The 27837-nt window shown below is 52.8% G+C and overlaps 4 protein-coding genes across 4 annotated transcripts in view; 1 reads left to right on the top strand and 3 right to left on the bottom strand.

Annotated features, from left to right (window-relative positions):
- MYCTH_2313501 (uncharacterized protein) overlaps window positions 1–14039 on the bottom strand; it is a 41976-nt gene extending 27937 nt beyond the window's left edge. The window contains exon 1 of the mRNA XM_003658930.1: window positions 14003–14039. The gene's annotated coding sequence lies outside the window, so the exon portion shown is untranslated. The remainder of the gene's footprint in view (window positions 1–14002) is intronic.
- A 1009-nt stretch (window positions 14040–15048) lies between these two features.
- MYCTH_43941 (sugar transporter-like protein) lies at window positions 15049–16782 on the bottom strand (the record flags this gene model as incomplete). Its single annotated transcript, XM_003658929.1, has 2 exons — window positions 15049–16408; window positions 16529–16782. The coding sequence occupies 2 exons, from the start codon at window positions 16780–16782 to the stop codon at window positions 15049–15051; spliced, it is 1614 nt and encodes a 537-aa protein (XP_003658977.1).
- A 1514-nt stretch (window positions 16783–18296) lies between these two features.
- On the top strand, window positions 18297–22046 carry MYCTH_2295445 (glycoside hydrolase family 2 protein). Its single transcript, XM_003658928.1, has 3 exons — window positions 18297–19073; window positions 19128–20526; window positions 20589–22046. The coding sequence occupies exons 1-3, from the start codon at window positions 18455–18457 to the stop codon at window positions 21811–21813; spliced, it is 3243 nt and encodes a 1080-aa protein (XP_003658976.1). The 5' UTR covers window positions 18297–18454; the 3' UTR covers window positions 21814–22046.
- Window positions 22047–22092: 46 nt separating this feature from the next.
- Window positions 22093–24289, bottom strand: MYCTH_2295444 (uncharacterized protein). Its single transcript, XM_003658927.1, has 2 exons — window positions 23862–24289; window positions 22093–23802 (listed from the first exon to the last, which is right to left on the bottom strand). Exons 1-2 carry the CDS (start codon window positions 24172–24174, stop codon window positions 22514–22516), a joined length of 1602 nt encoding a protein of 533 aa, XP_003658975.1. The 5' UTR covers window positions 24175–24289; the 3' UTR covers window positions 22093–22513.
- Between the last annotated feature and the right edge of the window lie 3548 nt (window positions 24290–27837).

The raw sequence follows: 27837 nt of genomic DNA, 5'->3' as shown, positions 1-27837 counted from the left end.
TGCACGGGAAAGAAAAGGAATTTCCCCATCCACAAGTTCGTTCCTCCGCCAAGCCTCCCTTTGGGCGTTTTTGGGCACCCACACGTGTCGGCAACGCTCGGTGATCGGCACAATGGCGCCAAAGTCAGCCATGCTGATTGGCCTGTTTGGGCGGGTCAGAAAGGGGGGGCGCGGCCGCCATGATGAAATGGCTGCAGAATGGGAGACGCGGATACGCAAAATTCGAAATCCGTTTTTGCAGATTGGCATGTTGCTGTACTAGTACTGTACACTAGTGTATGTACATTGCAACGAAGGAAAACCCGTATGGAACACGGATGACACCTGCACTACACCATCCATCGCACGCGCTTCTACCGATGAGGTCATGCGAAGCTGCCCCCTTCGGATCTGTCAAGATAGAGCTTCGACGCGAGGAAGACGGCACCAGATGGCTGCAAAGCAGTCCCATTTCTCCCGTCAGCAAACGGAGTGCCAGGTGTAACTCTGCGTTCCCTGTTCTGGCAAGCGTTGGATCTCAAGCGCTACCCCGCCGCCACAACGCTAGGGCCAATTCAAAAGGGCAAAGATTGGATGGACCCTGAAATCGTCGCACTGTGTGCTCGCAACTTTTCGAACACTCCTAACGGAAACCTCAGACACGTACGAGACAGAGCCACGACAACCCCGAGGAAAGTGCGAAATAAGCGTCATTGCTGGATGAGCCATTCCCGCCGCGCTGCCGTGCCAAAGAAAACAAGAGAGACCCGATCCCCACACCTCCGCTCGTGGTGCATCGTCTCACTCCTTCACATAAATCTTATGTCACTGTGGCGCGTTCTGCTCTGAGTTTCAAGGTTCGACTATGCCCTTCGTTGGCGATGTACTGTTCCAACTAAGGCTGTCAAGCTCGAGTGATGGCGAAAAGCGCGAGGGGTTGAAGGATATACCGAACATCCGTCAAAGAGCCTTCCACCGATGGATCAACCCAATCCTAAGCGAGGGCCCGGAGAACGGGGCCGGTTGCGCGCCCAACCGGCGGCGGCCTCGTGGACACTAGTATGTAACTAACCAGACTTTCTCGAAAAGAAAAAAAGAACCATTTTGTGGGTTCCCGATTTTTGTTGTGAAAACGGCGTTGGTAACGCCCCGAGACGGAAGCGGCAGGGAGAGGCCAAAGCTCACCGCCTCGATTGCCAAAGTGGGCAACCACCTTCCAACTGCAAAAGACGTCGAATCGTACGACTCTTGGAGCGAAAGGTGGGCATCTTGGCTCTCTGCCGCCGTCACCGCTTCAACACGGAGCATTCCACTCCCCAACCCCTTCCTGAGAGAGTCGCACTGTGTCGGTTGCCGATCACCTCCACGGTCGACATCTCCCGAGCCAATATTGGTCGACAATCAGGAGCGAATCACCGTTGTGTTGCACCGTGTCACCTGCTGACCTGGTTTTCTCCGCCGCGAATGAAAAAGTCGAAGTCGACTCAACTTTCCGGTCGGCGACCAAAACGCCAATTTGCAGTGGGCTCATCGGCACCGAAGCCATCCTGTTCTGTACGAGGCTGCAGGAGCCAAACAGACTCGCCGATCTACCCACGGTGTCGAGAGGCTTTGTGTTGTGTAACTTGATATGCTCCATGGTTTTTCAGCGAGTTGACATTCTACACTAAAGTTTTCTCGTCCTGGTCCCAGCCAGGTCGGCGAAGATACGAAAACGCAGGCAAGACAAGCTGTTATTTTCCCCCTTCCCCCCCCCTTGCTGCTTGTCAAGGCAGCCCGGCAACTCGGCACATGGCTTCGCGCCAAGACCAAACTTCACTCATTTCTGAGCTGAGCCACATGTAACTCACCTATCAAGCGTCTGCTGGCAAACAATAACTACACGCCCCGCCTTGGGATGGGCTCGGGGGATTATCCCCGTTCTGTTTGATCACTCTTAGAAAGAAAAAAGAGGGAGAAAAAAAAGATACACGGGGGACCTCTCTCACCCTTACAAAGTCCCGTTCTCGCGGGCAAGAGGACTATGATAATAAAGGCGCTCATCTTCATCAACTTCTGGGAACGGAATGACGTCCTCTTGTCCGATCCGATTGCCGGGCTTATCCACACCGCCGACGGCAGGCTCGATACCGTCCGCCGCACCCCCCCTTCCCCCCATACTAATAAAACAGGGCTGCACTAGTTCGTCGCGTAGGATATTTAGCTTGCCTGGCGGGGGAACAAGCTCCTCTCGCTTCCAAGAGGTTCCGCCAGTCCGGGTACAGGGCCCTCCCTCGCTCCCTGTTCTTCCGTCATCGGTCCGCCGCAGCAAGGATGCGTAAAAGAAAAAACGCAAGATGCGCTGGCCAAACGGTGCAAGGCACCGATCACGCTCGAGCCAAGCTATCTATATAGTGTGACGGGACGCGCCGTTGCCGTGATCCTCGCAGCGAGAGGGGAACTCGTCCCAGGAGTGACCCGAAGTACCGCTGCCATCTATCTCGAGCAGCTGTGGACACTAAGGCAGCAGTGAGACGACTGGCGGCGCTCATTGTTCGGCTGGATCTCGGTTCAGCCATTCTGAGCAAGCAGGCACCGGGGATCACGGGTTGTTTTGTGAAGCACTCTGAGGCGCTGACCTCTTCCCACAGGAGGTCTTCGCTTCCAAGTTTCATACCGCTGCTCTTCTTTGCTACTCGAGAAGCCGGGGTCAGCATCCAGCCCGAAGCCAAAATCAGCAGATTGACCTTGATGTCGACACCTTCGAAACGACCTTACATTTCATTTTCCCATCCGCTTTCTCTTTCCCCCTGTGGGCTGTGACGTTTAGCCCTCCACCCGGGCTATATGCGTTCTACACGTTTCAGACTGACGTAATTGTATTGTGTAAACCCGGTATTAGCGTACTAAATGCTCAGAAATAGGCTGCTTTGGCCCTGGGACTATAAATTCCCGTTTATCAAGTGGAATATATTGTCGAAGACCAACGCTAATATCTTTCGTATTAAGACAAATAATTACCTGGTGGTTAGTACTGACTAATTAGTTTAGGACTACTACCTGTCTCCCGACAGGTAGGGCTAAAACCCCCGGACATGCCAATATAGCCGGACAGGTACGCGTTCAAACCCGTGTCCAATTTTACCAGTCAACTCCCTATATTCGAAGACATAACCACTACTACAAGCCTAGTTAAACCTACTCTCCTATATACAATGCCTCTGACTAACCAAATCTAAGAACCGGCTAATATATAGGCCGCTAAATGGCTCCTTACCGCTTAAGCTTGCTACCAAACTAGCCGTTTACCCTATAGAAAGTAACCTAGTATTCGGTACGTAGCTTAGCTATTTAAGACTAGAAAGACCTAGGTTAGCTGGCACTTAAAGTCTTTAAAGGATACTAGACTTCTAGCTACTAGTAGTAACGTAGTTAGAAGATCTTAGTCGCTTCGAAACGATAAAGATTCTGCCCTTAAAGGATATACGTATTAGCTTATTAAATCTAGTTCTCTTGCTACTAAAGATCTTCTCTAAGATACTATTAACCATTTATAGGTATATTATAATTCTCCCTACCCTCTTATTAATAAGTACTAGTAGTTATATTAGAAATAGGATTATCTATAGTTTTAGCTAATATTCTTTAAACTAGTTAAAGTAAATTAACTTTTAGCTAAGTAGTAAATAGAAGAACTAGAGATATTCTTTAATAAGCTTAAGGATATTATTAAAAGCTTTAAGATTATTATATCTAGCTATTGGAATATAGATAAGACTAGATATATACTTATAATATTAAATAGGTAGTTTAAGATCTTAATAGTTAAAATAGATAAGAAAAAGAAGGTTAGTATCTTTTTCTTTTCTAAGTATTAATTTAGAATAAGTATTAGTTTAGAATACTAACTATAGTAATTTATTAGCTAGAGATTCTGGACCTTTATAATTAAAAGTTAATAAGTATAATTAACGTTAGAAATACTATTAGTAATATTATTCTAGTATTCTATATCTTTAAATAGTAGCTATTAGAAGATTAGAATATTAAAGGTCTTAATAAGGAGATATAATTCTATAAGTTAAAGATAATATTTAATAATACTAAGATTATAATAGATTAGATATAATATTTTAATAAATACTCTTTTACTATCTATACTAAGTTCTAATAATATAATATAAACTTTAAGGAATAGTTTAGTTATAACTATTATAACTATAATTCTACTCTTAGTATATACTTTATTAACTTAGATAACGTTACCTTTAAAGATTTAGTCTATATATCTATACTATTAGAAGAATATATATACTAACTACTTATTCTAAACAACTTTATAAGATATTATAACCTTAAACTTTATAAATATTATCTCTTATTTAATATTATTATTATTTTCCTCCTTCCCTATTTAATATACCTTATCTAGCTAATAGATATAAAAGTCTTTTACTATCTTAAGGAAGTATATTAACGATATCTCTAGTAGGTAGTTCGTAATAGTAATCTTATATTTACCTAGGCAGACTTTGTTAAAGGATTCCAGGAAATCTAGGAGGCTAGTTTCAAATACTAAAATATTATAATAAGATTCGAAAAGACTAGTCTTTTTCTATTAAACTAATATATTATAATAGACTAGATTAAGGAGAAAGTATTATCTAATATAAGTATTAGATATCTTATAATAATTTCTAATAATAAGTAATAGATATATATAAAAAAAGTTATTAACTATATTTAAGAGTAGTATCTTAAGCTTTTTAGTTTACTAATATAAAAATACCTTTAGGATATTATATTAATAGTTAATAAAGGTTAGCTGATATATAAATATCTAAATAACTTTACTAAAGATAAGAGAGCCTATCTAGCTATACTATCTACCAAGAAAATATAAGGCTAACTTATTAAGCTAATAGAAGAGGTTATAATAGGTATAACTATCTAATAGATTCGACGGTTTTAGATAATCTAAGCTTAGAAGAATATTAAGGTAATTCAAGATACTAGCCGAAAAGCTACCTATATTACCATTAAGTGAATTAAATAAAAGTATAAGGAGGAATATAAAGTCTAGAAAAGGTACCTAGAAAATAAGATTCCTAGTACTAATAGGTATTACCTTTATATAGTAACCTTTATTAAATTTTTAGAAAAGACTAATAAGAATAACTATCTTTCTCTTAATAATAAGGACCCTCTCTAGGTTCTATTAAAGAAGTATTAGCCACTAGTATTTTTTGACTTTAGAGATAGAAAAGAAGTCCTAATCCCCTAGTTAGCTAAGAAGCCGTTATTAGAAGTTAAACTCCTATCCCCTAAACATCCTAGGATATAGATTAGTAACGTAACTATAATGTTAATTAATAATAACAATAATAATGGATTTGACTTTATAGATAATAAGAATAGGTAGGAAAAGGATATTAAGTTACTATTTCTATCTAGGGATAAGAAGGAGTCTTTATATATAGCTATTAATAAGGATATTAGAAAGTTTAAGAAGCAATATACCTATAAGTCTATAATAGTAATACTAAAGACAAAAGATAATAACTATTACTAAGAGGCTAAAAGAGAAGATACTACTATAATTAGGAGCGTTAAAAGTAATAGGAATAGGGGGTATAATATAGAGGGAGAGGGAGACAAAGACAAATTATATAACCTGTTATTCGATTAGTTATAACTAGGTAGAATTAAATTTTACTACGTTTTTAAGCTTTTTAGAGCCTAGTTTATAATTAAACTATTTATAGCTATTTAAGGCTATTATTATAAGGGTAATTAAACTTAAATTGAACTTGATAGTACCTTTTATAAAGACGCGAATATATAGGAAATTTGGTAGCGATGTGTCTGGTTATATTGGTATGTCCGGGGGTTTTAGCCCTACCTGTCGGGAGACAGGTGGTAGTCCTGAACTAATTAGTCAGCACTAACCACCGGGTATAGCACGTACCTTAGGTATGCTACATCTTCGCATTTCTTTAGCACTCGAGTGTACTGTCTCGGTCCGAAAGTTGGCTTTCGGGAGTCGAATTCATCGGCTGCTCATCTCTTGTGTGATATGTCTAGTGGAGTCTACGCAAGCGAAGCCCGAGTCATGACAGCCTTGGGCAGGTACCGCTTGAACATTGGGCGTCAATTATCTCGAACCAAGTGACCGCGCGATAGGGGGTCGACTTCATGAGTCACCTATTTCCCACTTTTACCTACAATAGTTGCGCTAATTTCTATTTTTTTCCCTTGTGTTTTTCTTGCTCTGCATATGTCTCACTTCCGCGTTTCGAATGACCTCATGAAATTTGAGGGAACACTTGTTGGTCAAACCTCGAACAGGTCTCAGCTCTCTCGCGGAACGGGGAGTTCCGACCCGAAATTGCACACTTTGAAAAGCACATCTGGATGCAGTGTGGTGATTAAGATGCCACTCGACGTCAGCTGCTCTCCGTCTCCATCTGTATTAATAGTGCCCTGCGCCCTTTGCGCCTCGGTGTTCAAGTATGGGACTGTTTCCTTTTTCTGTTCTACGCTCGGATCGCTGTGGATCTCTTTGCAGAATCAGTTCCTAGAACCAATCCGCCATGCAAACAGAGTTGGGGAGAAGTAATCGAAGTCAACTGTAGACTGTTGAGGTCCCGCCAATCGCCGTAAGTTGTATGTACCTGGTAAGTAAGTACTCCGGCAGTCCGCCCCGCACCTGCCTTAACTGTACGCAACGTGTTGCCTTGCTCTTCGTTATCTGTTCCCAGGCAGCTAAATCAGGTCGACAAGTTGGCAGAAATCATAAAACACAGGAACGAGTCGGGGATGGCCCAGTGCGATCCGTCCAATAAGCATTCTCACTTACCACCCACACCAACTGCCCGAAGTGCAGGGTTTCGTGAGCCTCAACTCCAGTCCAAGATGGCTAATTCCGACTTTGCTCCTTCCCGTACCTTAAGCAAGGCGCAGATGAGAAATCCGATTGATAAGCAAAAAGAGTGTAAGACACTACCCCCGGCGGAACAATGATCGGTGGGTGGGTCTTCCCCGGGCTTAGCCGAGGGCGATCTCGCAGGTCCACAGAGCCTTTCCACAGCCCAGCCCCCAACCCCGGGCCTTGGCTCGCTCGGCGGTTGCACAAGTAAGTTCATAATAATTACAGAGTAGGTGCAGCTACTCGACCGCCGACTCCTCCACACGCCTCGCGCCGGGGATTCCTACGGGAAGCTCCCAATGTCGCACTCAGCATCGCCGAGCCCGTCGCCGAGCCCGTCGTCGTCGCCGGCGCCGGCGCCGCTGAAGAAGGCCCAGGCCAAGGTCATCTCGGGTGCGGACCAAACGAGCAATGTCGTCGTTAATCAAGACGACGACACCGCCGGAGTCGCCGTGATCGGCTCCGCTCCCGTTGCCGGCGCCGACGATGGGGACGACGCGTTGCAGCGCCGCATCCGCCGCAAGGTGGACTTCCGTCTGTGCACCATCGCGGGCATCCTCTGCAGCCTCAACCTGCTCGACAGCGGCGTCCTGTCGAGCGCGGCCGTCACCTCGATGCTGTCCGACCTCGGCCTCGACCAGGGCAACCGCTTCTCCGTGTCCATCTTCATCTTCACCATCGCAAGCATCGCCTTCCAGCTGCCCTCCACCATCGCCGTCCGCATCCTCGGCCCGCGCGTCTGGTTCACCACCATCACGCTCGCCTTCGGCATCATCACCCTCTGCACCGGCTTCGTCCGCACCTGGCAGCAGATGATCGTGCTGCGCATCCTGCTCGGCGCCGCCATGTCGGGCATCTTCCCGGGCCTCTCGTACCTCATCAGCACCTGGTACCCGCGCATGGAGCAGCAGCTGCGCTTCGCCTTCATGCAGAGCGGCGAGGTCATCGTCCTCGCCACCGGCAGCCTGGTCAACTACGGCCTCAACCGGCTCGACGGCCGGGGCGGCCTCGAGGGCTGGCGCTGGATGTTCGTCGTCCAGGGCCTCTGCACCTGCGTCATCGGCCTGGCCACCTACCCGTGGATGATCGACTTCCCGGAGCGCTCGCACGAGAGTTTCCGCTTCCTGACCGCCGAGGAGGCCGCCGTCGTGTCGAAGCGGATCCAGACCGACCGAGGCGACCTGATCGCCCAGGACTTCTCCCTCGGAAAGGTGCTCGTCCACGCCGGGGACCCGAAGGTCTGGGCGTTCGCCTCCATGTTCTTCATGCAGAACATCGTCTCGACCGCGCTGGCCTACTTCGTGCCCATCATCCTGGAGAACGGGCTGGGGTACTCGTCCGACGCCGCCATCATCCTGTCGGCGCCCCCCTACTACTACGCCGTCCTCCCTGTCCTCGTCTCGTCTTACTTTGCCGACCGGTTCCGCGTCCGCGGTCCGGTCATCGTCTTCAACGCGCTCTGCCTCATCGCCGGCTTCGCCGTGCTCGGGTTCGCGCGCAACTCGGGCGTTCGCTACTTCGGCGTCTTCCTCGCGACGGGCGCGTACGTCGGGAACTGGGCCGCCTTGACCGCCTATCAGGCGAACAACGTTGTCGGGTATTACGTCCTGCCTGCTAGTAGCGTCGATGTGAAAGTTTTGCTTTTATTGTTGGAGACTAACTCGAAAGGGTGGCTCTAGGCAGTGGAAGCGTGTCTTCACGGCGGCAGCTTGTACCATGTTCAACGGCGCTGGCGGCATTGCGGGAAGCTTCATCGTCCGCAGTTTTGAGGCGCCCTCTTATACCACCGCGGTTTGGGTATCTATCGGGTGCGTCGGTCCATTCCCCTTCCCCCTTGACGGGCACTGGGGGGTGACGACTAATAATGATGTGTGACTTATTAGTTCTCACATTTTGATGATTGCCGTCGTTGCTACACTTTCCATCTATTTTTACTTTGCCAACAGGCGTCAGAGCAAGAGGGCTGGGGTATTAGAGAATACGGTAAGCCTTGATGATGCAAAGTCGATTTTGTTGGTCTTTTTTTTTCATGAGACTAATTTTGATCTCAATCAGGAGGGATTTCGGTTTACGTACTAGACCTTTAAATATATTGTCGAGTGCAGTGGAGAACTCGAATAAGCATCTGGGAGGCGTTGAGAGTAGTGGCAACGAAGGAACAGAAAGAGTGCCTTGTTGAACCATCTACAAGGGAGAAAAAGGAGTGGTATAAATAGACAAAGGAGATGATCCGTGCGTTGATGAGCATGCAAAGCAGTGTGGCTAGCGCCTGGCTGGTTCCCCAGAAGCTTTGGCGCTTCTAACATATATAAACCAAAAGCGCATCTGTCTTGGGATCAATCATACCCCACTTCTATTAATTCGATACTCATTCTTGCCTTGCTTTCACCTTCTTCTCATGAGGTGTTCATGGTTATTGAATTTTGGCTAATTAGGGGCCGGAATCTAATCACACGTTTGATTACTTACTATACCATGTTTGCCCCGTTCACCCTCAGAACCTGCCCGGACACCCACCTGCTGTCCTCGCTGGCCAAGAAGGCCACCACGCTTGCGATCTCGTCTGGCTCCCCAACCCGCCCAAAGGGGCTCCCCTTGCGCAGCACCTCCAGCAGCTGCTCGCTCTTGCCCTTGTAGAAGAGCTCCGTCCCCGTCGGCCCGGGCGCGACCGCGTTGACCGTGATGCCCTTGGAGGCCAGGTCCTTGGACAGCGCGCGGACCATCTGGTCGACGGCGCCCTTGGTGGCCACGTAGAGCAGGTAGGGGGGCGCGAGGCTGGTCGCCGAGTTGAGGCCCGTCGAGACGAAGACGACGCGGCCCCCCGGCGGAATGTGCGGGACCGCCTTCTGCACCAGGAACAGCGCGCCCTTGACGTTGAGGTCGAAGTGCCGGTCGAAGGCGGCCTCGGTCGTGCGCGCGAGGTCGTACATTTCCATGATGCCGGCTTGGCGGAGGTCCGATGTTAACTAAGAGAGAGAGAGAGAGAGAGAGAGAGAGAGAGATGAGAGAGAGAGATGAGAGAGAGAGATGAGAATAGCCCCCCCCCCCAAAAAAAAAAAAATCAAAAGAAAGAAAAGTGGGACAAAAGAGAACATACCGTTCGGCATGACGAAGTCGATCTTGCCAAACTTCTCCACCGCCGCGGCGACGAGCTTCTCGATGTCGGGGATCTTGGAGGCGTCCGCCTGGACGGCGAGCGCGCGGTCGGCGCCGATCTTGGCAACCAGCTCGTCGGCGGCCTCACTGCTGGAGAGGTAGTTGATGACGACGGAGGCACCCTCGGCGGCCAGGCGCTCGGCCGTGGCGCGCCCGATGCCCTTGGAGGCTCCGGTGATAATGGCAACCTTGCCGCGGAGGGACATGGTGGTTCTATAGCTGGGTGAACTTTGCGTGTGTCTGTGTGTGAGTTGAGTATTTGATGAAGCGACCTGGGTTATTGGAAAAACTAGGTATGTATATTATATATATATAATTACGTAGTTGAACGTGTTGTCGCTTTCGGGCGGAGCGGGGTTAACGAGATAGAGTGGGGGGAGGGGCGTGGATCAAAGCGGTTTATCCTAGCAAAGTTGCTGTGGTCTGAGTAAGGACTGCATGCTTCGTAGAAATATCGCTGCCTAGTAGACCTCAGGAGTCGTGTAATGTAGGAGTAGAATGTTATAGAAATAATAATAGTATATGCCAGTTTGTTGGCGTAATTACGACACGACTACGTACTTAGTCATCTATCTACGCAGTTAGTGTTAGAACCGGTTTCGGGTCAACAGGATACGAAGAACATGCAGGGCTCTTTTCCCTGACAGTTTTATTTTGTTTCTTTTTGTTTCGTTTTGTTTTTCGCCCAAAGCAGGCTGAATGTAAATGGTGCTACGCCCTACCCTACGAAACCCTTAGCTTATATCTGAAGTCACCGCTTCTCGTTAAGGGATTCTGTGAATGTGATCCAGGCGGGCCCTGCCCGGCCTTGCTCCAGCCGCCGTAGCTCAAGGGCCGGGTTGTCGGGCTTAACGGACATAATTAAACAACGGATCCGAACACAACCATCTCTCAGCCTGTTGCGCCACTCGTCCATTCCCGGTCTACAAAGTATCTCGATAAAGAACTGGTCCATGTCGGTAATTATTGGCGGCTTTCTGCCCTAGCGGGTCGGAGAAAGTATCCTACAGGTCCCCCGACTGCCAGACCACAATCCTAGTGCCCGGTGTCGTTTGACATGTTACTAAAATAGCGCGACAGTGGGGCGACCAGATATACTATGTAGTAATTACGCTGTAGGGGACCCTATCGGCGATTTTCTGAAACATCGAGTCTGCTGACACTGAGCCCGGCTACAAGCAGTTAGTGGGATGATAACTAGCTGCATTATTGTGCTGCTCTCACTTAACTTTGGCCGCCCTATTGCTAGCCAGATCGCACGCCCCTGCAACAGCAACCGTCCTAAGTAGTATTCACAGACAGCGGAGCATCGCCGCTGCATTCTTGGATCACTCTTATGCTCAACGCGCGTGATGACACCTACAATCGTTAGGACAATTGGCGTTCGAATCATCAACTTGGCGTTTGGATGTACTAATATTACACGTCGTTTGCGATAGCCGGAGTCTGTGTCATCTCCGTGGGGTCGGGTGCTCCAGACGACGCTTCGGGCCGATCCTGAATTCGGGAAGGAAACGGTTCGGCTAATCAGGTCCTCTAAAATATAACGAAGCACTACAGAGGGAGTTCCTCAGAGGACATCGTATCAACCGAAGAACGAAGCGCCGAAAGGACTGATCAAAACAGGAGTAGGTAGGGATGTGTGAGTACCTAAACTTTCCATACCTGACATAAAATCATCATGGTGCTTCAGACCTGTTTGATGAGGCGAGGGCGGAGGCCGCATTGTATTTTCGTTCCTTCCTTCTTTTTGTTAGTATATCTTAGGGTTCCATCGTAAAATGGAATCTTCCAGCTCTACTAGTAATTAGAACAATAGTTCTGATGTCGTGCGCCAAGCTTTTTCAGATGACTGCCAAAAACCCATCATGGGTATGGACAAAAGCAGTAATCGGAGTCACAACGCCGCATTTTCCTTCATGATTTCCGTCAACCGGAGAGGTCGGAGGAGGACTCCGGCCACATGTGATGCGAAGAAGTACATGGCGCCATGGTTCTAACCTCTTATAGTCTGAAAATGCGCGGAGGCCAGCGAAGCCAAGCCCGGGAACCGTTCTTGTCATGGTTTCAGTATTGTTTCGCTAAACATTCTATCCGATTCGCGATAGGTGCGGCTGCCACCGAAGGTTGTATCCTTAAAGCTTTGGTAAGTACGGAGTACGGAAATGGAAACGCGCCGCAGTCCTGGTTCCATCGGTATCCTCCGCATGCTCCGCCAAAAAAAGAAAACCCGGGTATGTTTACAAAGGATATAAGAGACAAGATGCACCACCCGCCCCCTTCCCATCTGCCGGTTGCCCACGTCGCCGTCGACTGCTTGTCCGCTTCCTACCTGCAGCCTCTTTCAGAGACCATCAAACATGCGTACTCTTACGTTCGTGCTGGCAGCCGCCCCGGTGGCTGTGCTTGCCCAATCTCCTCTGTGGGGCCAGTGTATGTAATTGCCTTACTCGGAAAATAGTCACCACTAGAGGGACTTAAGCTCACTACTTCCTGTTTCACAATAGGCGGCGGTCAAGGCTGGACAGGTCCCACGACCTGCGTTTCTGGCGCAGTATGCCAATTCGTCAAGTCAGTAACTGCTTTTATTTCTTTTCTCTCTGGGATTACGATTTCGTTTTGCACTTAGCTTGGTTCTGCATTTCATTGTTGTATTGTTCTCTTTTTGTGTGTGAGAGGTTTTATTACCACCTAAAGGCCATTTGCTAACAAATCTCCCCAGTGACTGGTACTCCCAATGCGTGCCCGGATCGAGCAACCCTCCTACGGGCACCACCAGCAGCACCACTGGAAGCACCCCGGCTCCTACTGGCGGCGGCGGCAGCGGAACCGGCCTCCACGACAAATTCAAGGCCAAGGGCAAGCTCTACTTCGGAACCGAGATCGATCACTACCATCTCAACAACAATGCCTTGACCAACATTGTCAAGAAAGACTTTGGTCAAGTCACTCACGAGAACAGCTTGAAGTGGGATGCTACTGAGCGTGAGTGACCTCTCCTCCTTCTCCCGAACAATAATAGATAATTACGAGCCGGTTCGAGGCTGACATTGCGCGATTCTAGCGAGCCGCAATCAATTCAACTTTGCCAACGCCGACGCGGTTGTCAACTTTGCCCAGGCCAACGGCAAGCTCATCCGCGGCCACACCCTCCTCTGGCACTCTCAGCTGCCGCAGTGGGTGCAGAACATCAACGACCGCAACACCTTGACCCAGGTCATCGAGAACCACGTCACCACCCTTGTCACTCGCTACAAGGGCAAGATCCTCCACTGGGACGTCGTTAACGAGATCTTTGCCGAGGACGGCTCGCTCCGCGACAGCGTCTTCAGCCGCGTCCTCGGCGAGGACTTTGTCGGCATCGCCTTCCGCGCCGCCCGCGCCGCCGATCCCAACGCCAAGCTCTACATCAACGACTACAACCTCGACATTGCCAACTACGCCAAGGTGACCCGGGGCATGGTCGAGAAGGTCAACAAGTGGATCGCCCAGGGCATCCCGATCGACGGCATCGGCACCCAGTGCCACCTGGCCGGGCCCGGCGGGTGGAACACGGCCGCCGGCGTCCCCGACGCCCTCAAGGCCCTCGCCGCGGCCAACGTCAAGGAGATCGCCATCACCGAGCTCGACATCGCCGGCGCCTCCGCCAACGACTACCTCACCGTCATGAACGCCTGCCTCCAGGTCTCCAAGTGCGTCGGCATCACCGTCTGGGGCGTCTCTGACAAGGACAGCTGGAGGTCGAGCAGCAACCCGCTCCTCTTCGACAGCAACTACCAGCCAAAGGCGGCATACAATGCTCTGATTAATGCCTTGTAAGAGGAGGTATATTATTTTTAGAGGCAATGAAGCTAGGAGGAAAGAGGGGAAGTGAGGTAATTAGCCAGGACAGGCAAATCTAGCAGCAATTATAAGTCAACACTATATAAAATATTCCTATAATGGCTTGTGCTTCGGTGTGCAAAAAAAAAAAAAAAAAAAAAAAAAAAAAAAAAAAAAACTCAAAAACAAAAATGATCCAACATGATTCGAAATGGCGACCTTGCAAATGCACACCTCAGATAATACCACTATACAATACACCTTAAATGGCACCTAGATCCATTTGTCTGCGGTCATAGACGGGGCTTAAGAAGCCTGGGATGCAGGTGTCGATGCAAGGGTTACGTCAGTGTATGATATGAGTATGAACCATGCTGTCTGGGTAATTCTCCACTTTCCCTCCCCTTACGACTCTTCGGGTGTGCCTCTCTAGAAAGTCGACTCCTGGCGCCTCAGATCGCCCTTTGGCTCTGTTCGGTACAATGACGTCCGCTGGTTTCTTCCAAAGACCAGGTATTTCTCCCGTGGCAACAAAGAATACCAAATACCTATATCGAACCGTAGTCTTCTGATAATTAGATGTCTCTCAAGGCGCGGGACTAGGTTGTATTAGCCTGCTTGCTCACTACGCTTACCCGGGTAAATAATTATGACAAGGCTCATATTCCGGGCCAGCCTAGATCCATTAATAGCATAGAGGCGCGAGGCAGATTCACGACGGCACCCAAGAAAGGACATTTGCGTCTATTTATAGTAGGGTAGTTGCCCATTCATTTAAGTACGCGAGCGATAGTTCCCGGTTCAGGCTTCAGCCTCTCGCCGAGCGTCAGTGATTTAATTAGCCGAAGAACCTGGACCTAATTAACTTAACCTTACAGCAGACCAGACCAGTCTTTAAAACTGCGGCGAGATTGCCGCGCCAATCAGATCTAGCAACAACGTTTTATCTTAATTACTCAGCAACATAATTACTCGCGAGGGCAGTGACTCTGGATCCATTCTGAGAGATATTGCTAGCCATATTTGGGATTCGGAAGGTTAATATCCTCCCATCGACTGGCCTGGAACCTTGGGACCCAAGTGACGGAACCGGCCAGCAGGCCAGAAACACGAGTTTAATTTAGACCAGGCCACCCGACTTTTCATTCTCCCGGTTTCTCCCCACCCCCTTCTCTCTCAGGCTATCACACATCTCGTGCGAGCTTCTCGTTTTGTGCGGCGCCGACGGTATTCAGTACCGTCTGGGCGCTCCTCTTCTCCAGGCTCTTCTTGACCGGGTTCGGCGCCGAGAAGACCTCCTCGAGCTCCTCGAGAGTGCGGTCCTTGGTTTCGGGGAAATAAAAGTACATGATGGCGCCCTCGATGAGGTCCCAAAAGACGAAGACGAGGTAGAAGTAGTACCCGATGCCCTCAAATGCCGGCCCGGAGGCGTACTGCAGGATGGTGGAGGCGACCGAGGAGGAAAAGTTGCCGACGGCGGTGCCCTTGGCGCGGGTGGCGGTGGGCAGGGTCTCGGCGATGTACATGCTCTGGAGGGGCGTCCAGCCGAAGGAGAAGACGATGCCGAAGATGAAGATGAAGGCGATGGTGGCGTTGGCGGCGGCGGTCCGGGTGGGGTCGTCGGTGGCCATCTTGCTGGTGCCGGTGATGACGGCGAAGCAGACGGAGGCGAATACGATGGTGTAGAGCAGCAGCGGGCGGCGGCCGACGACGTCGGTCATGCGCGCGCCCAGGATGGCGCCCAGGAAGGACAGGGCCGGGTTGACGCCGTTGAGGGCCAGCACCCGGCGCTCCTCGGTGATGCCGGCCGACTTGAGCATGTTGACGAGGTAGTAGGAGCTCAGGCTGTTGCCGCTGATCTGGCCGAAGACGGCCATGCCGATGACGCAGATGAGGCGGCGGCGCGCCGAGTGCGTGTTCCAGAGCTCGTGGTAGTCGTACCACTTCTTGTCGGACGCCTCGGTCGAGATCTGGTTCATCATCTCCTGCATCTGCAACTTCACCAGCGGGTGGTCGGCCCGGCCCTCGCCGTGGTAGGTCGCCAGCACCCTGGCCGCGTCGTCGTGGCGGTCCTGGGCCATGAGCCAGCGGGGGCTCTCGGGGAGCCAGAAGACGCCCAGGCAGACGAGGCCCGAGGTGACCATCTGGCACCAGATGGGGATGCGCCAGGCGTCGAGCGTGTCGATGTAGGAGCAGCCGTAGACGACCCAGGAGGCGACGATGCTGCCGATGTACCAGGTGCAGTTGTACAGGCCCGTCAGCGTGCCCCGCCACTTGGGATGGGCCATCTCCGAGACGTAGCAGGGCGCCGAGACGCAGCAGAAGCTGACGCCGAAGCCGAGCACGAAGCGGCCGGCCAGGAACTGGCCCCTGGTCGTGCAGGGCGCCTGGACGCACGTCCCGACGATGACGAGCAGGGCGCCGACGAACATACCCCAGCGGCGGCCGAAGTAGTCGTTGACGGGGCCGGTGAAGAAGACGGCCGCTACGGATCCGATGTTGTACATGGCAAAGATCAGTCCCGTGGTCGAGCCGGCGGTGGACCTAAGGAAAACAAAAACAAAACCCCTCTTGGTCAGCGGACAGGAATCAAGGTCCCACCGGTTTGCCTTGGTGATGGGTTGATTTAATTAGCATCCATCACACCGAGGGTGTTGGTCTCACATGTGGAAGTAGCGTTGGTAGGATGTCATGCCGTTCAGGCCCCCCATCAAACTGCCGTCGTAGCCATTGAGGCATCCGCAAAGGTAGCTCAGCGAGAGGACAAGGTAGAGGCGGATCATGCGCAGCGACCACGGCGAGTACACGGTACCGTCGGCATCGTGGGCGACTTGAACCGCCAAGTCGGCCTCTCGGAGTGCATCGTCGTCGGCGTGGTCGGCCACGACCGTCTCCTTCTCGTCGCGGCTGGTGCCCATTGGTAATGGTGTCGAGGGCGTGGATCAAGATTCGAGTCGAAGAGCATGCATCTATGTACGGCACTTCGTACACCCGTGGTAGGTAGACCACGGCTTCGGTGTGGTGGCGATCGGCGCAAGCTGCGAGTAGTAATAATAATAATTATCTTGGAACGCACGAGGAGGCCCTTCACCGTAGGAACATGTGCAACCACCATCGACATCGACACGGGCGAGACCAGGAGCTCCGACCCCTCCCCCACAATCCGGGGTTGTTGTTACCTTGCAAGCATGTATGGATATGTGGTGGTATTTTCCACAATTTAAGCACGTTGTTTGGTACCGATTTCTTGCTTTACCCTTGCTCTCCGCCCCGCGTTGCACGGTAAGACGTGCATCCATCTCCAGACCTTCCATTTCCGTAAGAGGGTGCCGTCGGCTGATATTGCTTGTATGCAACCGCACCTGTCGTGTCGCGCGGTACGGATTACCGAGGAGAGGTTTCGAGAGGTGATTGGGGCCGGCTGTTGGATGAACAGTGCAACCGCGCGACCACTGGTCGTGGCCAAGCACAAGCGATCCAACCTTCTCGGCTCTTTCTTCTTGCGAAACCGGCAGAGCTGCTCGGCCGTCATTTCCCCGAGAGGGTACGAAGCCTAACTTCGGATTACTTGCCTACAAGTATGTGGTCTTCAGAATGTGACTTTTTTTCCCCGGTAGTTGAAGATCAAACCGCACGTGGAGTTACAACATGGCAGGGTGGTTTATTTTCCGAATATCTGAAAGTGTTATATCCACACGGGAAACACTTAAGATGCCAGGTTTGTGCTGCGTTCCGGCCAAGAGTGGATGTTACCTGGGTACGGCAAACCTCACCAAAGACTGTACCTTTAATTATCCGGCTACCTCATGGCCAGCGATTGGCGGAATATCCGAACAGAAGCCACTAACACCAAGTAAATCATGTATGTATTGACGCTGATTTCTTAATGCAATGCCAGATCCATATCCACTCTTTGTGAGGAGGCCGGGCAGCAGACACAGTACTCGTAGGCTGCAGACATGTACACGCGCGGATTGCTCTGTATTCATATCTGAACTGCGGTCACAAGTACACAGCAGAACAGTTGCGGCCGGAGAGCAAGTTGCAAGAGCGAAAAGCACAGCGAAAAGGGAGAGAGGGGGGGACAGAGGGGGGCGCAAACAAAAAAAGGCCCGGGCGGTAGGGAACCGTCAGATGGAAGCGGAGCAGTCGTTTTCAAGAGCTCCTTGTCGGATCGATTCTCCAGCTGTTCTGCCCAAGTAATACCTATAACGAATTAGCTACCAACCTACTCGTGAGGGGTAGATTACTCAGGTCGCTTCTGGGAACGATCACTTACTCAGGCGAGTGCTTTGTACTCCGTATGTACCAGGACCCTGAATCGCGTTCTGCAGTGCTTCACGTCCACCGTATGCACCTGAGCTGTGCTTGCCTTGTAACCGTGCAGGCACCCCAACACCGCCGCTACCCACATGGAACCTCCCAACCCCGCTACCCCCGCATCCGGTATGAATTGACTTCTAGCCAATGTTGCCAGTTGCGTTGCCTCCGGGCACTACAAATAACTTTCACGCCGGGCACCATCCACGCCTGGGTTTTCGGTATAGAGTCGCCACTTGACAACAAACAGCCAGACACAAAGGAGCGAAAATGCAAATCAAAGGCATCACTCTGCAACAGGATGAGATCAAACCGGACTACGCCAACGAGGCCGTCTTCCGACGAAACACTCTGCCTCCGCGGTCCTACTACATCCCAAAGACGTCGCTTGCTCTGAACGGCCGCTGGAACTTCCATTACACGTCGACTCCGTTGAAGGCTCCTGTTCCAAGCTCTGGCACCCAAGCTTCCCCAACCCCGTCTGCATCTGATCATCCCGACGAAACGTGGACAGCCATCGAGGTCCCCGGCCATTGGCAACTTCAGGGCCATGGCATCCCCCATTACACAAACGTTCAGTATCCAATTCCCGTTTGCCCGCCATATGTGCCTACCGAAAATCCGACGGGGACTTACAAGAGAACCTTCCATGTGCCGTCCTCGTGGGATCGTGCATCGCAACTCCGTCTGCGCTTCGATGGGGTCGACAGCGCATATCACGTCTGGGTCAACGGAACCTTAATCGGTTACGCTCAGGGGTCCAGAAACCCTCACGAGTTCGATGTTACGCCGTACGTCAACCGAGACGGAGCCAATGAGGTCTGGGTCAGGGTATACCAGTGGTCTGACGGTTCTTACATCGAGGATCAGGACCAATGGTGGCTCTCCGGTTTGTTTGTCCTCGCCAGAACCTCACCTTTCTTTTGAAGGCTAACATATCTAGGCATTTATCGCGACGTTCACCTCATTTCGTTGCCCTCGGAGACGCGCATCGAAGATTGGTTTCTACGGACTGATCTCGATGCCGAGTACAGCGACGGGACACTGGACGCCACCATCGATGTCGTGACTTCTACGACTGCCACAGTTTCCGTGGCGTTACGAGAGCTTGCCAAAAACGGGGGCGAGACTCTCGGAGATGCGCAGCAGGAGGTCAATGGCGACGGCAAGGTTCACCTCACCATACCGGTCAAGAAACCGGCAAAGTGGACTGCCGAGACGCCGTACCTTTATTCCGTCGAGCTGTCAATCACCACGGCCTCCGGCACACAAACGATTCACCAGAGAGTAGGATTCCGCAAGGTCGAACTGAAGAACGGCTTGATCTGTGTCAACGGCCGGCCCATCAGGCTCCGCGGGGTAAACCGACACGACCACCATCCGCGTTTCGGGCGTGCCGTTCCCCTCGACTTTGTCCGGAGAGACTTGCTCCTGATGAAGACGCACAACATCAACGCCCTCCGGTGCAGTCACTACCCCAGTGACCCTAGGCTGTTCGATATTGCAGACGAGCTCGGATTATGGGTGATTGACGAGGCGGACCTCGAGTGCCACGGGTTCTACGACGCCGTTGCGCGCCCCAAGGACATCCCGGAGGAGATGGACTACGAGGAGCGCAAGAAGCTGACCTTTGCAGAAGCAGCCAAATACACCAGCGACAACCCATCGTGGAAGGCCGCCTACGTCGATCGGATGGAGCAGATGGTGCATCGCGACAAGAACCACCCCTCCGTCATCATCTGGTCTCTCGGCAACGAGGCCTTCTACGGCCAGAACCACAAGGCCATGTACGAATACGCAAAGGAGGTTGACCCCGGGCGCCTGGTCCACTACGAGGGCGATGTGCATGCCGAGTCCGCCGACATGTTCTCGTACATGTACCCCTCTGTTGAGCGTCTGATCAAGCTGGCCAAGACCGAGGGTGTCAGACCAGATGGCACTTTTGACAAGCCCGTGGTCCTTTGCGAATACGCACATGCGATGGGCAACGGACCCGGGTGGCTAGAAGATTACGAGGAGGCGTTCCGTTCCTATCCCCGCCTCCAGGGCGGATTCGTCTGGGAGTGGGCAAATCACGGCTTGTGGAAAGAGAATCCAGACGGCAAGTCCTACTACGCTTACGGGGGCGACTTTGGTGACTTCCCAAACGATGGCACGTTCGTCATGGACGGCCTCTTGCACAGCACCCACCAGCCAACGCCGGGTTTGATCGAGCTCAAAAAGGTGATTGAACCCGTAAAGGTCAAGATAGATCGAGACCAGCTTGTCGTGTCGAACCTCTACAACTTTGTCGGCCTCGATCATCTCACTGCAACTTACAAAGTAGAGCAGTTTTCCGAAAGGTGAGCACTAGCAAAGGCATGTTGTCCAGGTCAGAAGCAAGTCGCTAATAATGTTCGTCTAGCACCACCCTTCTAGCGTCTGGAGTGTTGGATCTCCCCAAGATCGAGCCAGGCTCCAGCGCCCCGGTCGCCCTTCCGAGCGCAGTACATAAGTTCGAGGGTGAGGCAGGTGCCGAGACACATCTGACCGTCTCCTTCACCCTTGCAACCGCAACACCGTGGGCCGAGGCGGGACACGAGGTTGCCTGGTTTCAACACCAACTTCAAGCGGCCGAGCCGCTCAAATCGGCAGGTCAGCTTCGCGCATCTAAGGCCCTTGACCTGGCGATATCCAACAGTGCCATTACCGTCACCGGCCCAAGTTTCCAACTTTCCTTCGACAAAGCCCGTGGCTACATCACGCACTGGTCCGTCAACAACACCCCGCTTCTCGAGCCGGACCCGGTCACCGGCGCGGCCATCATACCCTCTTTCTGGCGCCCGCCGACGGACAACGACAATCCCTCCTCCCTCCCTTACTGGCGCCGCTTCGGCGTAGACGTCCTCACATCCCAACTCCGCTCCACCAACCTGTCCACGGAAGCCTCGGCCGGCCGCATCCACGACAAGGACAGCGGCAACAATGTCGAACTGACTTTCACCACCTACCACGCCCCGCCGGTCCTTGACTGGGGCTACCTCGCCACGACAACCTACACCATCTCCCCGCGCGGGACCCTCTCCGTCGCCGTCCGCCTCCGGCTGGCAGGATCCTATCCGCCCGAGCACGTCCCGCGCGTCGGGCTGGACCTCCGCCTGCCCCGCCGCCTGGACAGCGTCAAGTGGTTAGGCCTCGGGCCGGGGGAGTCGTACCCGGACAAGTGCTCCGCGCAGCGGGTCGGGGTGTGGACGGCCGAGTCGGTGGACGCGCTGCAGACGCCGTACGAGGTGCCGCAGGAGGGCGGCAACCGGATGGGCACGCGGTGGGTGACGCTGCGGGAGCGCGGCCCCGCCGGGGTTGGGTTGCGCGTGACGAAGGCGGAGGGGGAGTGGTCGGGCAATTGCGAGAGCGAGCCTGCCGCCTCCGCGGGAGGGTTCAGCTTCCGCGCTGGCCGGTACAGGGACGCGGTCGTCGCGGCTGCCAAGCACCCTTGCGACCTGGTTCCGGAGGACGCTACCCTGCTGAGGCTGGACGCCAGGGTGGCCGGGGTGGGCACGGGGGCGTGCGGGCCGGGGGTGAGGGAGGATTTGCTGGTCCCTGTGGAGGATTACGAGTTTGGCTTTCTCTTGGAGCCAGTCGATGGTTGAACATGGGGGAAAAATATGACGGAGGTGGGAAAGGGGTCAGCGGAACTGGTTTCCCTAACCCAGTCTCTTGTGAATTTGTAAGCTATTTCAATGAAATAGGGACAGATTGATTAGATACGAGGTTGGAGTAGAAGGAACAAGTGTGGAACAGCCCTTGACTTTTATAGTCAACCAGGATCGCCAATATCGCCCTTGGCAATCTACTGAGCCGTGATTAAAAAGGTAAGTAATTATCACGCTCAAGGAATTAACATTTGAAAGACACTAACAACGCATGAACACGGCGATACTGTAATGGCAAGGTCAATGATGCACTCTAAGAGAGATTTCTAGTTCTAATGAGCCATCTATCTGTGACCGCTTCTAAACCACATCATCAAATCCATGGGTATCCTGCTCTCTCTATCATTGTGTAATTACACGCACCAATATGCACATGGCCGCCCGCATCCGTTTTTCCATGTGTTGCACCGCAACAGGAACCCTTAAAACAGCACCAATACCAAGAAACAGAAGCGAAAAGGGCAGAAAGAAAAAAAATGGGAAGGAAAAAAGAGCCAATCAAAAAAATGACCCAGTATTCTGCAGCCGTCCAGGCTTCAAAATTGTCCCGAGGGTCTCAGGGAATCATCATGCCAAATGGCCTCCCTCTTCTCCGAATCTAATTAGAGCTATGCGACTCGAACCCAAAGATCGATTTTTAGTCTCGATCCGCCTTCTCGGAAGTGTTGATGCCGTCGCCCAAGCCGGACTCGACGCCGTGCTCGTCGACGACGACGTTGTCGTTGCTGGTGTTGGAGGAGGAGGAGGGCCCGGCGCTGATGATGGCGGGCTTCTCCTCGGGGTCGCGGGCGTCGTCGCGGGCGGCGCCGTCGCCGGCGTTGCGGTCGACGAGGCCGTACTTGCGGGCGTACTCCTGGATCTCGACGGGGCGGAGGGAGGGCAGCTCCTTGGCGGCGCGGACGTACGACATGTTCTCGACGTGGCCCTTGGCGAAGATGATGTCGATCTCCTCGAGCGAGCGGCGGGCCGTCTCCGGGTAGAAGAAGTAGATGATGGGGATGAAGCAGGCGTTGACGGCGGCGAAGAAGAGGTAGGTGCCCCAGCCGATGCTGTCGATCATGATGGGCGTGACCATGACGACGAGGAAGTTGAAGAGCCAGTTGACGCACGTGCTGACCGCGTTGGCCTTGCCGCGCGTCTTGACCGGGTTCACCTCGGCCGGGTAGAGCCAGGGCAGTGGCAGCCAGGTGGCGCCGAAGAAGGCGATGTAGGTGAAGAGGCCGACGGCGGCGCCGCGGGCCGTCATCCGGTCGTCGGGGATCAGGCAGGCGAACGTGATGACCATGCTGAGGCACTGGCCGACCGAGCCGGCCAGGAACAGACGCCGGCGGCCCACGCGCTCGATGAGGAACCACGAGGTGGTGGCGAAGATGGAGTAGACGATCATGTTGACGCCGCCCAGCAGGAGACTCATGTTGCGGCTCTCCTTGATGGACTCGCGGAAGAGGATGGGGAAGTAGTAGATGACGGCGTTGCAGCCGCCGATCTGCTGCATGAGCTGGGAGCTGGCGCCCAGGAGCATGCGCCGGAAGTGCTGCGTCTTCCCGTTGGTGAACAGGGCCTTGACCGGAGTGCTCTTCTGGCCGAAGCCGCCAGCGGCGCGGAGAGAGTCCATGATGAGGTTCCGCTCGAGAACGGTCTCGTCGCTGTCCAGTTCGTACCCGCGAATGGCCGCGATGACCTTGTCGGCCTCCTCGACCCGCTGGTGACTCAGGAGCCATCGGGGAGACTCCGGCAGGAAGAACATGGGGCCGGTGATGAAGATGGCGAAGATGATCTGGAAGGCGATGGGAAACCGCCAGACGAGGTCGGGCGGACCGTATGAAGCGCCATAATCGATCCAGTACGCAATCAGAGTACCGAAGGCGATGACACCGCCCTCAATGCAGATCAGCAGTCCTCGGTTGGTCGTCTTGCTGCACTCGGCTGTGTTGTCTCCTTCTCAGCAACGTGAATGTCCACCGGATGGATGAGAGCTCACAAACCTTGATATGTGGGAATAGTCGAAGTGTTCATGCCGTTGCCGAAGCCCATGACGACTCGCCCGACGATCAGTTGGGCGAGGGGCGCCGACCCAGGGAAGGCGGTGATCTGGATGATGACGCCCAAAAACATCACGAAAGCTCCCGTCATGATTGCCCTCCGTCGCCCGAGGAGGTCGCCAACGCCCAGAATGGTCATGGCACCCGCCAGACAGCCAAGTTCGTAGATGGCCGTGACCAACCCCTGCATGGTCGGGTTGTCCTTGGTCGCTGTGAACACATCGTTGAAAGCAGGGGCGGTAATGATACCACTCATGACACTAAGAGGGGTGGTGGGTTAAGACCGGTTGGTGATGAAAGGGGGAAGCTCTGAATGAAAACATAATCACCAGGGGCAAACATACCCCTGATCGTATCCGAAGAGGAGGAAGCCCGTCGTCGCAACTGTCGAAATTACGAGCGAGAGGGGCCTTCCGGAGAGGCCCATAAACTTGGGGGGCGCCATTGTCGACGGCTGCAGTTTGTGGGTGAACTCGCAAGGAGCGGTATGACAATCCGGGGGAGACGCAGAGAGGGGGAGGGTAGAGGTCGACCTCTATATAGTGCAAGATGGGGGCAAGGGTCTCACCCGCGATGTCCTTGGGGCTGGGCATATGTAACACACCATCACCGCTGGCACACAACGGCCATGTGGAACGGGGTTATGGAGACTGGGCGCCGTGAGCCACCCGTGGGGAAGGTATTGCAAGGGCTCTCGACGAGTGACAGGACGTATAGACGCAGGAACCTCGCGGCAGCTGCGCGCCCGAGGCAAAACGATGGTACATACATTTGGAGCCATTGGAGCCATTGGAGCCATTGGAGTCATTGGGGCGACGGGAGAGGTTCCTACACCGCTGATGGCAAAAGGGACGCAACATTGGACGATCTTGGTCCCGGCGAGGGGCCCACCCCGCCCTGTTCGGTCGCAGACTGCGACAAATCCTGGAGTCAGGGATTGAGATCAACGGCAACACATAGATGGCACCCCTGCGCACTCGGCAACGACGACATCGAGATAGTGCTGTTATAGGCCAGCGACCCCCAGATGCCTCGTAAGGTCAGACCCTCTCGCGGCCCGGGATTACCCACCGAGTCGTGGAGTTGGTTGATGTCATTGCGTGGGTATCTCGAAGAAAAAACTTGACTTGGCTCCTCTCGGCATCGTTCAGCCCGAAAGCTTGGGGGTGAGTGTGACTAGGGCAGCGTAAAAAGCAGTAGCGCAGGTCGCAAGCCTTTTCTGGCCCTGCAAGTGCCGTGGTATTCCCCGCGTTGCGCATGCTGCAAAGATCGCAGACTTTGTCTTCCTACTCGTCGGCAACCGAGAGAGTAGAGGGGAAAGAGCAGCACTGCGCCATCACATGGGCCTGCAATGGCAACCAGTGGAAACGCTGGTTGTTCGTCTCAATCTGCAGAAACCTCCGATCTGGGAGGGGCAAGAGCGCATCCTTGGCGTGAGTGGGGCTCACCGGGCCTTGGCGTTTGTTCCTTTGCCGCATCACGCAGGATCCCGGATCCAGGGCCAAACAGGGCAATCCATTCATTGTAAACACACTGATGCAGAAAAGCTACAACAGCCTTCTTGGTAGCGTAGCAGTGATAATCACGTAGTACGTTCTATGCAGTACGTTGTTCCTTGTTTCTATTTTCTATAACTTCCTTCGCCTCGCTATCGAGGTATTCTTCATGTGATTCCGCCGCTGTTGGCCGATTCGGCAAGGGCGACGAGACATTGGCTGTATGTACTGTACAAGATAGCACCTGCAGTGCAGCGGTCACTATCCGTATTTAGTCAACAATGGAAGCTGGCACGTTCCATTCTGCGGGGTGTTACCGACAGGGAGAACGTGCCTTCCGTTCCCTCCTGCCTTATGAAACCCTTAAACCCACAACAGCATGGAGTCTGGTGGCACCTGCCAATTCCCACACTCGGAGAAACCTCCCCAAATGGAGCATAGATGGGCGACCCCTCTTTCGCCCCGTTAACTTCCTTCGCTCTATCACCACAAAACGGGGAACCTGGAAGACCATGAAAAGAGGCGCTGCCACTTAGTACTCTCAACACTCTCATCCCACGGCTCCACGCTACATGCTACCAGGAAACGGCCACGAATTGTCGAAAAAAAGATGCAATCTCAGAGAAGCTGCTTGTCAATTTGAACTGTTCGGTAACATGGAGTCCTAAGTGCGTTTTGTTGGTGGTTATTCGGGTAGGACACCAAAATTCCGTACAGACAAAAATTATGGATCCGGCACCACTGGGTGAGCACGCGCGGTTGCGACTTGCGGTCAGTGACTGCGTATTTCCACACACACCTCTCTCGGCTCGGCTCTCTACACTTGGTGTACCACAATACACACCTGATGCGGTGGTCGTCATCCATCCAACAAGAAGCACTTGGCGAAAAAAGTAGCTTCTTGGCGCCTGCCCTTGTGGATGCCACTGCCTTGTCGGCGGCAAATGCTGCCGAGGCGTACCTTCACAAGGGAAGGGGGATGATGATTGCATAACTTCGAGGACGACATGTGGTTTGGACTTTGCAGCAAACGCCGACGCCCTGGCGTGGCCAAATAGTCGGCATGCATTACCAGAGTACATACACGGCCCACATAGCTTGACTGTTTTCGTGACGTCCTATCGCCGGCGCCCTCGGCGCCAGAAAAGTCGCCTCGCCGTTGGGCCCGCATCCGTCCACGGCGACGGCCTCGCAAGGGAGGCCCGCGTTGCGAGGCCCGCTGACTACCGGCAGCCTTGTCCGGGCTCGGGATCCGCCACCCCACGGTGACGGCGAAAGCTCGGGACCTGGCTCGTGACGAATCTCATCTGCCCAGGCGCACCCCGGTACTTGACTTCAGGGCGCCGAGGGGGATTGGCGTGCCAAGTCCGCTCGGCCCGTCTCCGGATGCCCCTGACTCGGCGTTGGAGCCGATCATGCACGTGCCGGCCAACCAGCGGCACCCCCTAAACGCAACATTTCCCTCGGGCAGCAGCCGGGCTGATTGGCCCTGTTCCGTCCGGGTGCGCCGGGCTAACTCGGGTTTATCCCACGAGTCCCATCGAGTGCGATTGTGGACTTGAGTTTGTTCCGAATCCTGGTCTCATGGTCTTGGCTAATGTAAAAAAATGCATCTCAGCATGCAGCGTCTTTACTAACGTAAAGTTATCAAGATCGCTCCAACAACGGTTCGTCAGCACCGGAAAAAAAAAAAAAATATTATGTGGCCCGACGGACTCCATGCCTCGTTTCCAACCACCCAGTTTTCCCGCACCACCCTGATTTGCTGCTCGCTTTGGTTCGGAGGATACCGGGTATCGGCAGCTGCTCTCGAGATGATAGGGTGCTGAGCAACCTAGTCATCCATCCACCCGAACGCAACCCAAGTACGGATTACGAGAACCAATCTGGGCTCCATTTGGAGAAGAAGCGGTAGTGGAACCAGGCCAACATCTCTCTAGATAATAGATAATTGACAGCATTTGTGTCGAGTACGCCACATCCAGCGAGGCCACAAACATCATAAAGTGTCACCGGGAGATCGTGTTTGGTGACGGTCCGGAGCAAGTGTTGCTCCCACCAAGCAGCAACAGGGATGTAACCCGTGATTTGATTTTTAGCTCCACGGTGAACATGTTACAGGGGTCAGGAGCAGAAAGCGAGGAAAAAGAAAGACAATGAGATCTCCCGCCTCAGCAGGCCATCATACAATTCGTTACGTTTCCTTGTTATGTCCCAACAATCGTAGAATCAACCTGGGAAGGCGGAGTATCCTCCCCCTCTCTTATCGATGCGAGCCAGAAACTTGCCAGCTACAGCTGGCAAAGACCCAGAGATCTGCGCCTCCTTGACCAGTTTTCCAAACCTACTTTTTATTCTTTCCTTATTATCGCGCAGTAGTGCAAGTGAATGCTCATCTCAAACCCCCCCCCCCTTTTCAAATT

Source organism: Thermothelomyces thermophilus, chromosome 1 (genome assembly GCF_000226095.1).
Source record: "Thermothelomyces thermophilus ATCC 42464 chromosome 1, complete sequence".
NCBI classification, from domain to species: domain Eukaryota; kingdom Fungi; phylum Ascomycota; class Sordariomycetes; order Sordariales; family Chaetomiaceae; genus Thermothelomyces; species Thermothelomyces thermophilus.
This window is presented reverse-complemented; position numbering and strand designations above follow the sequence as displayed.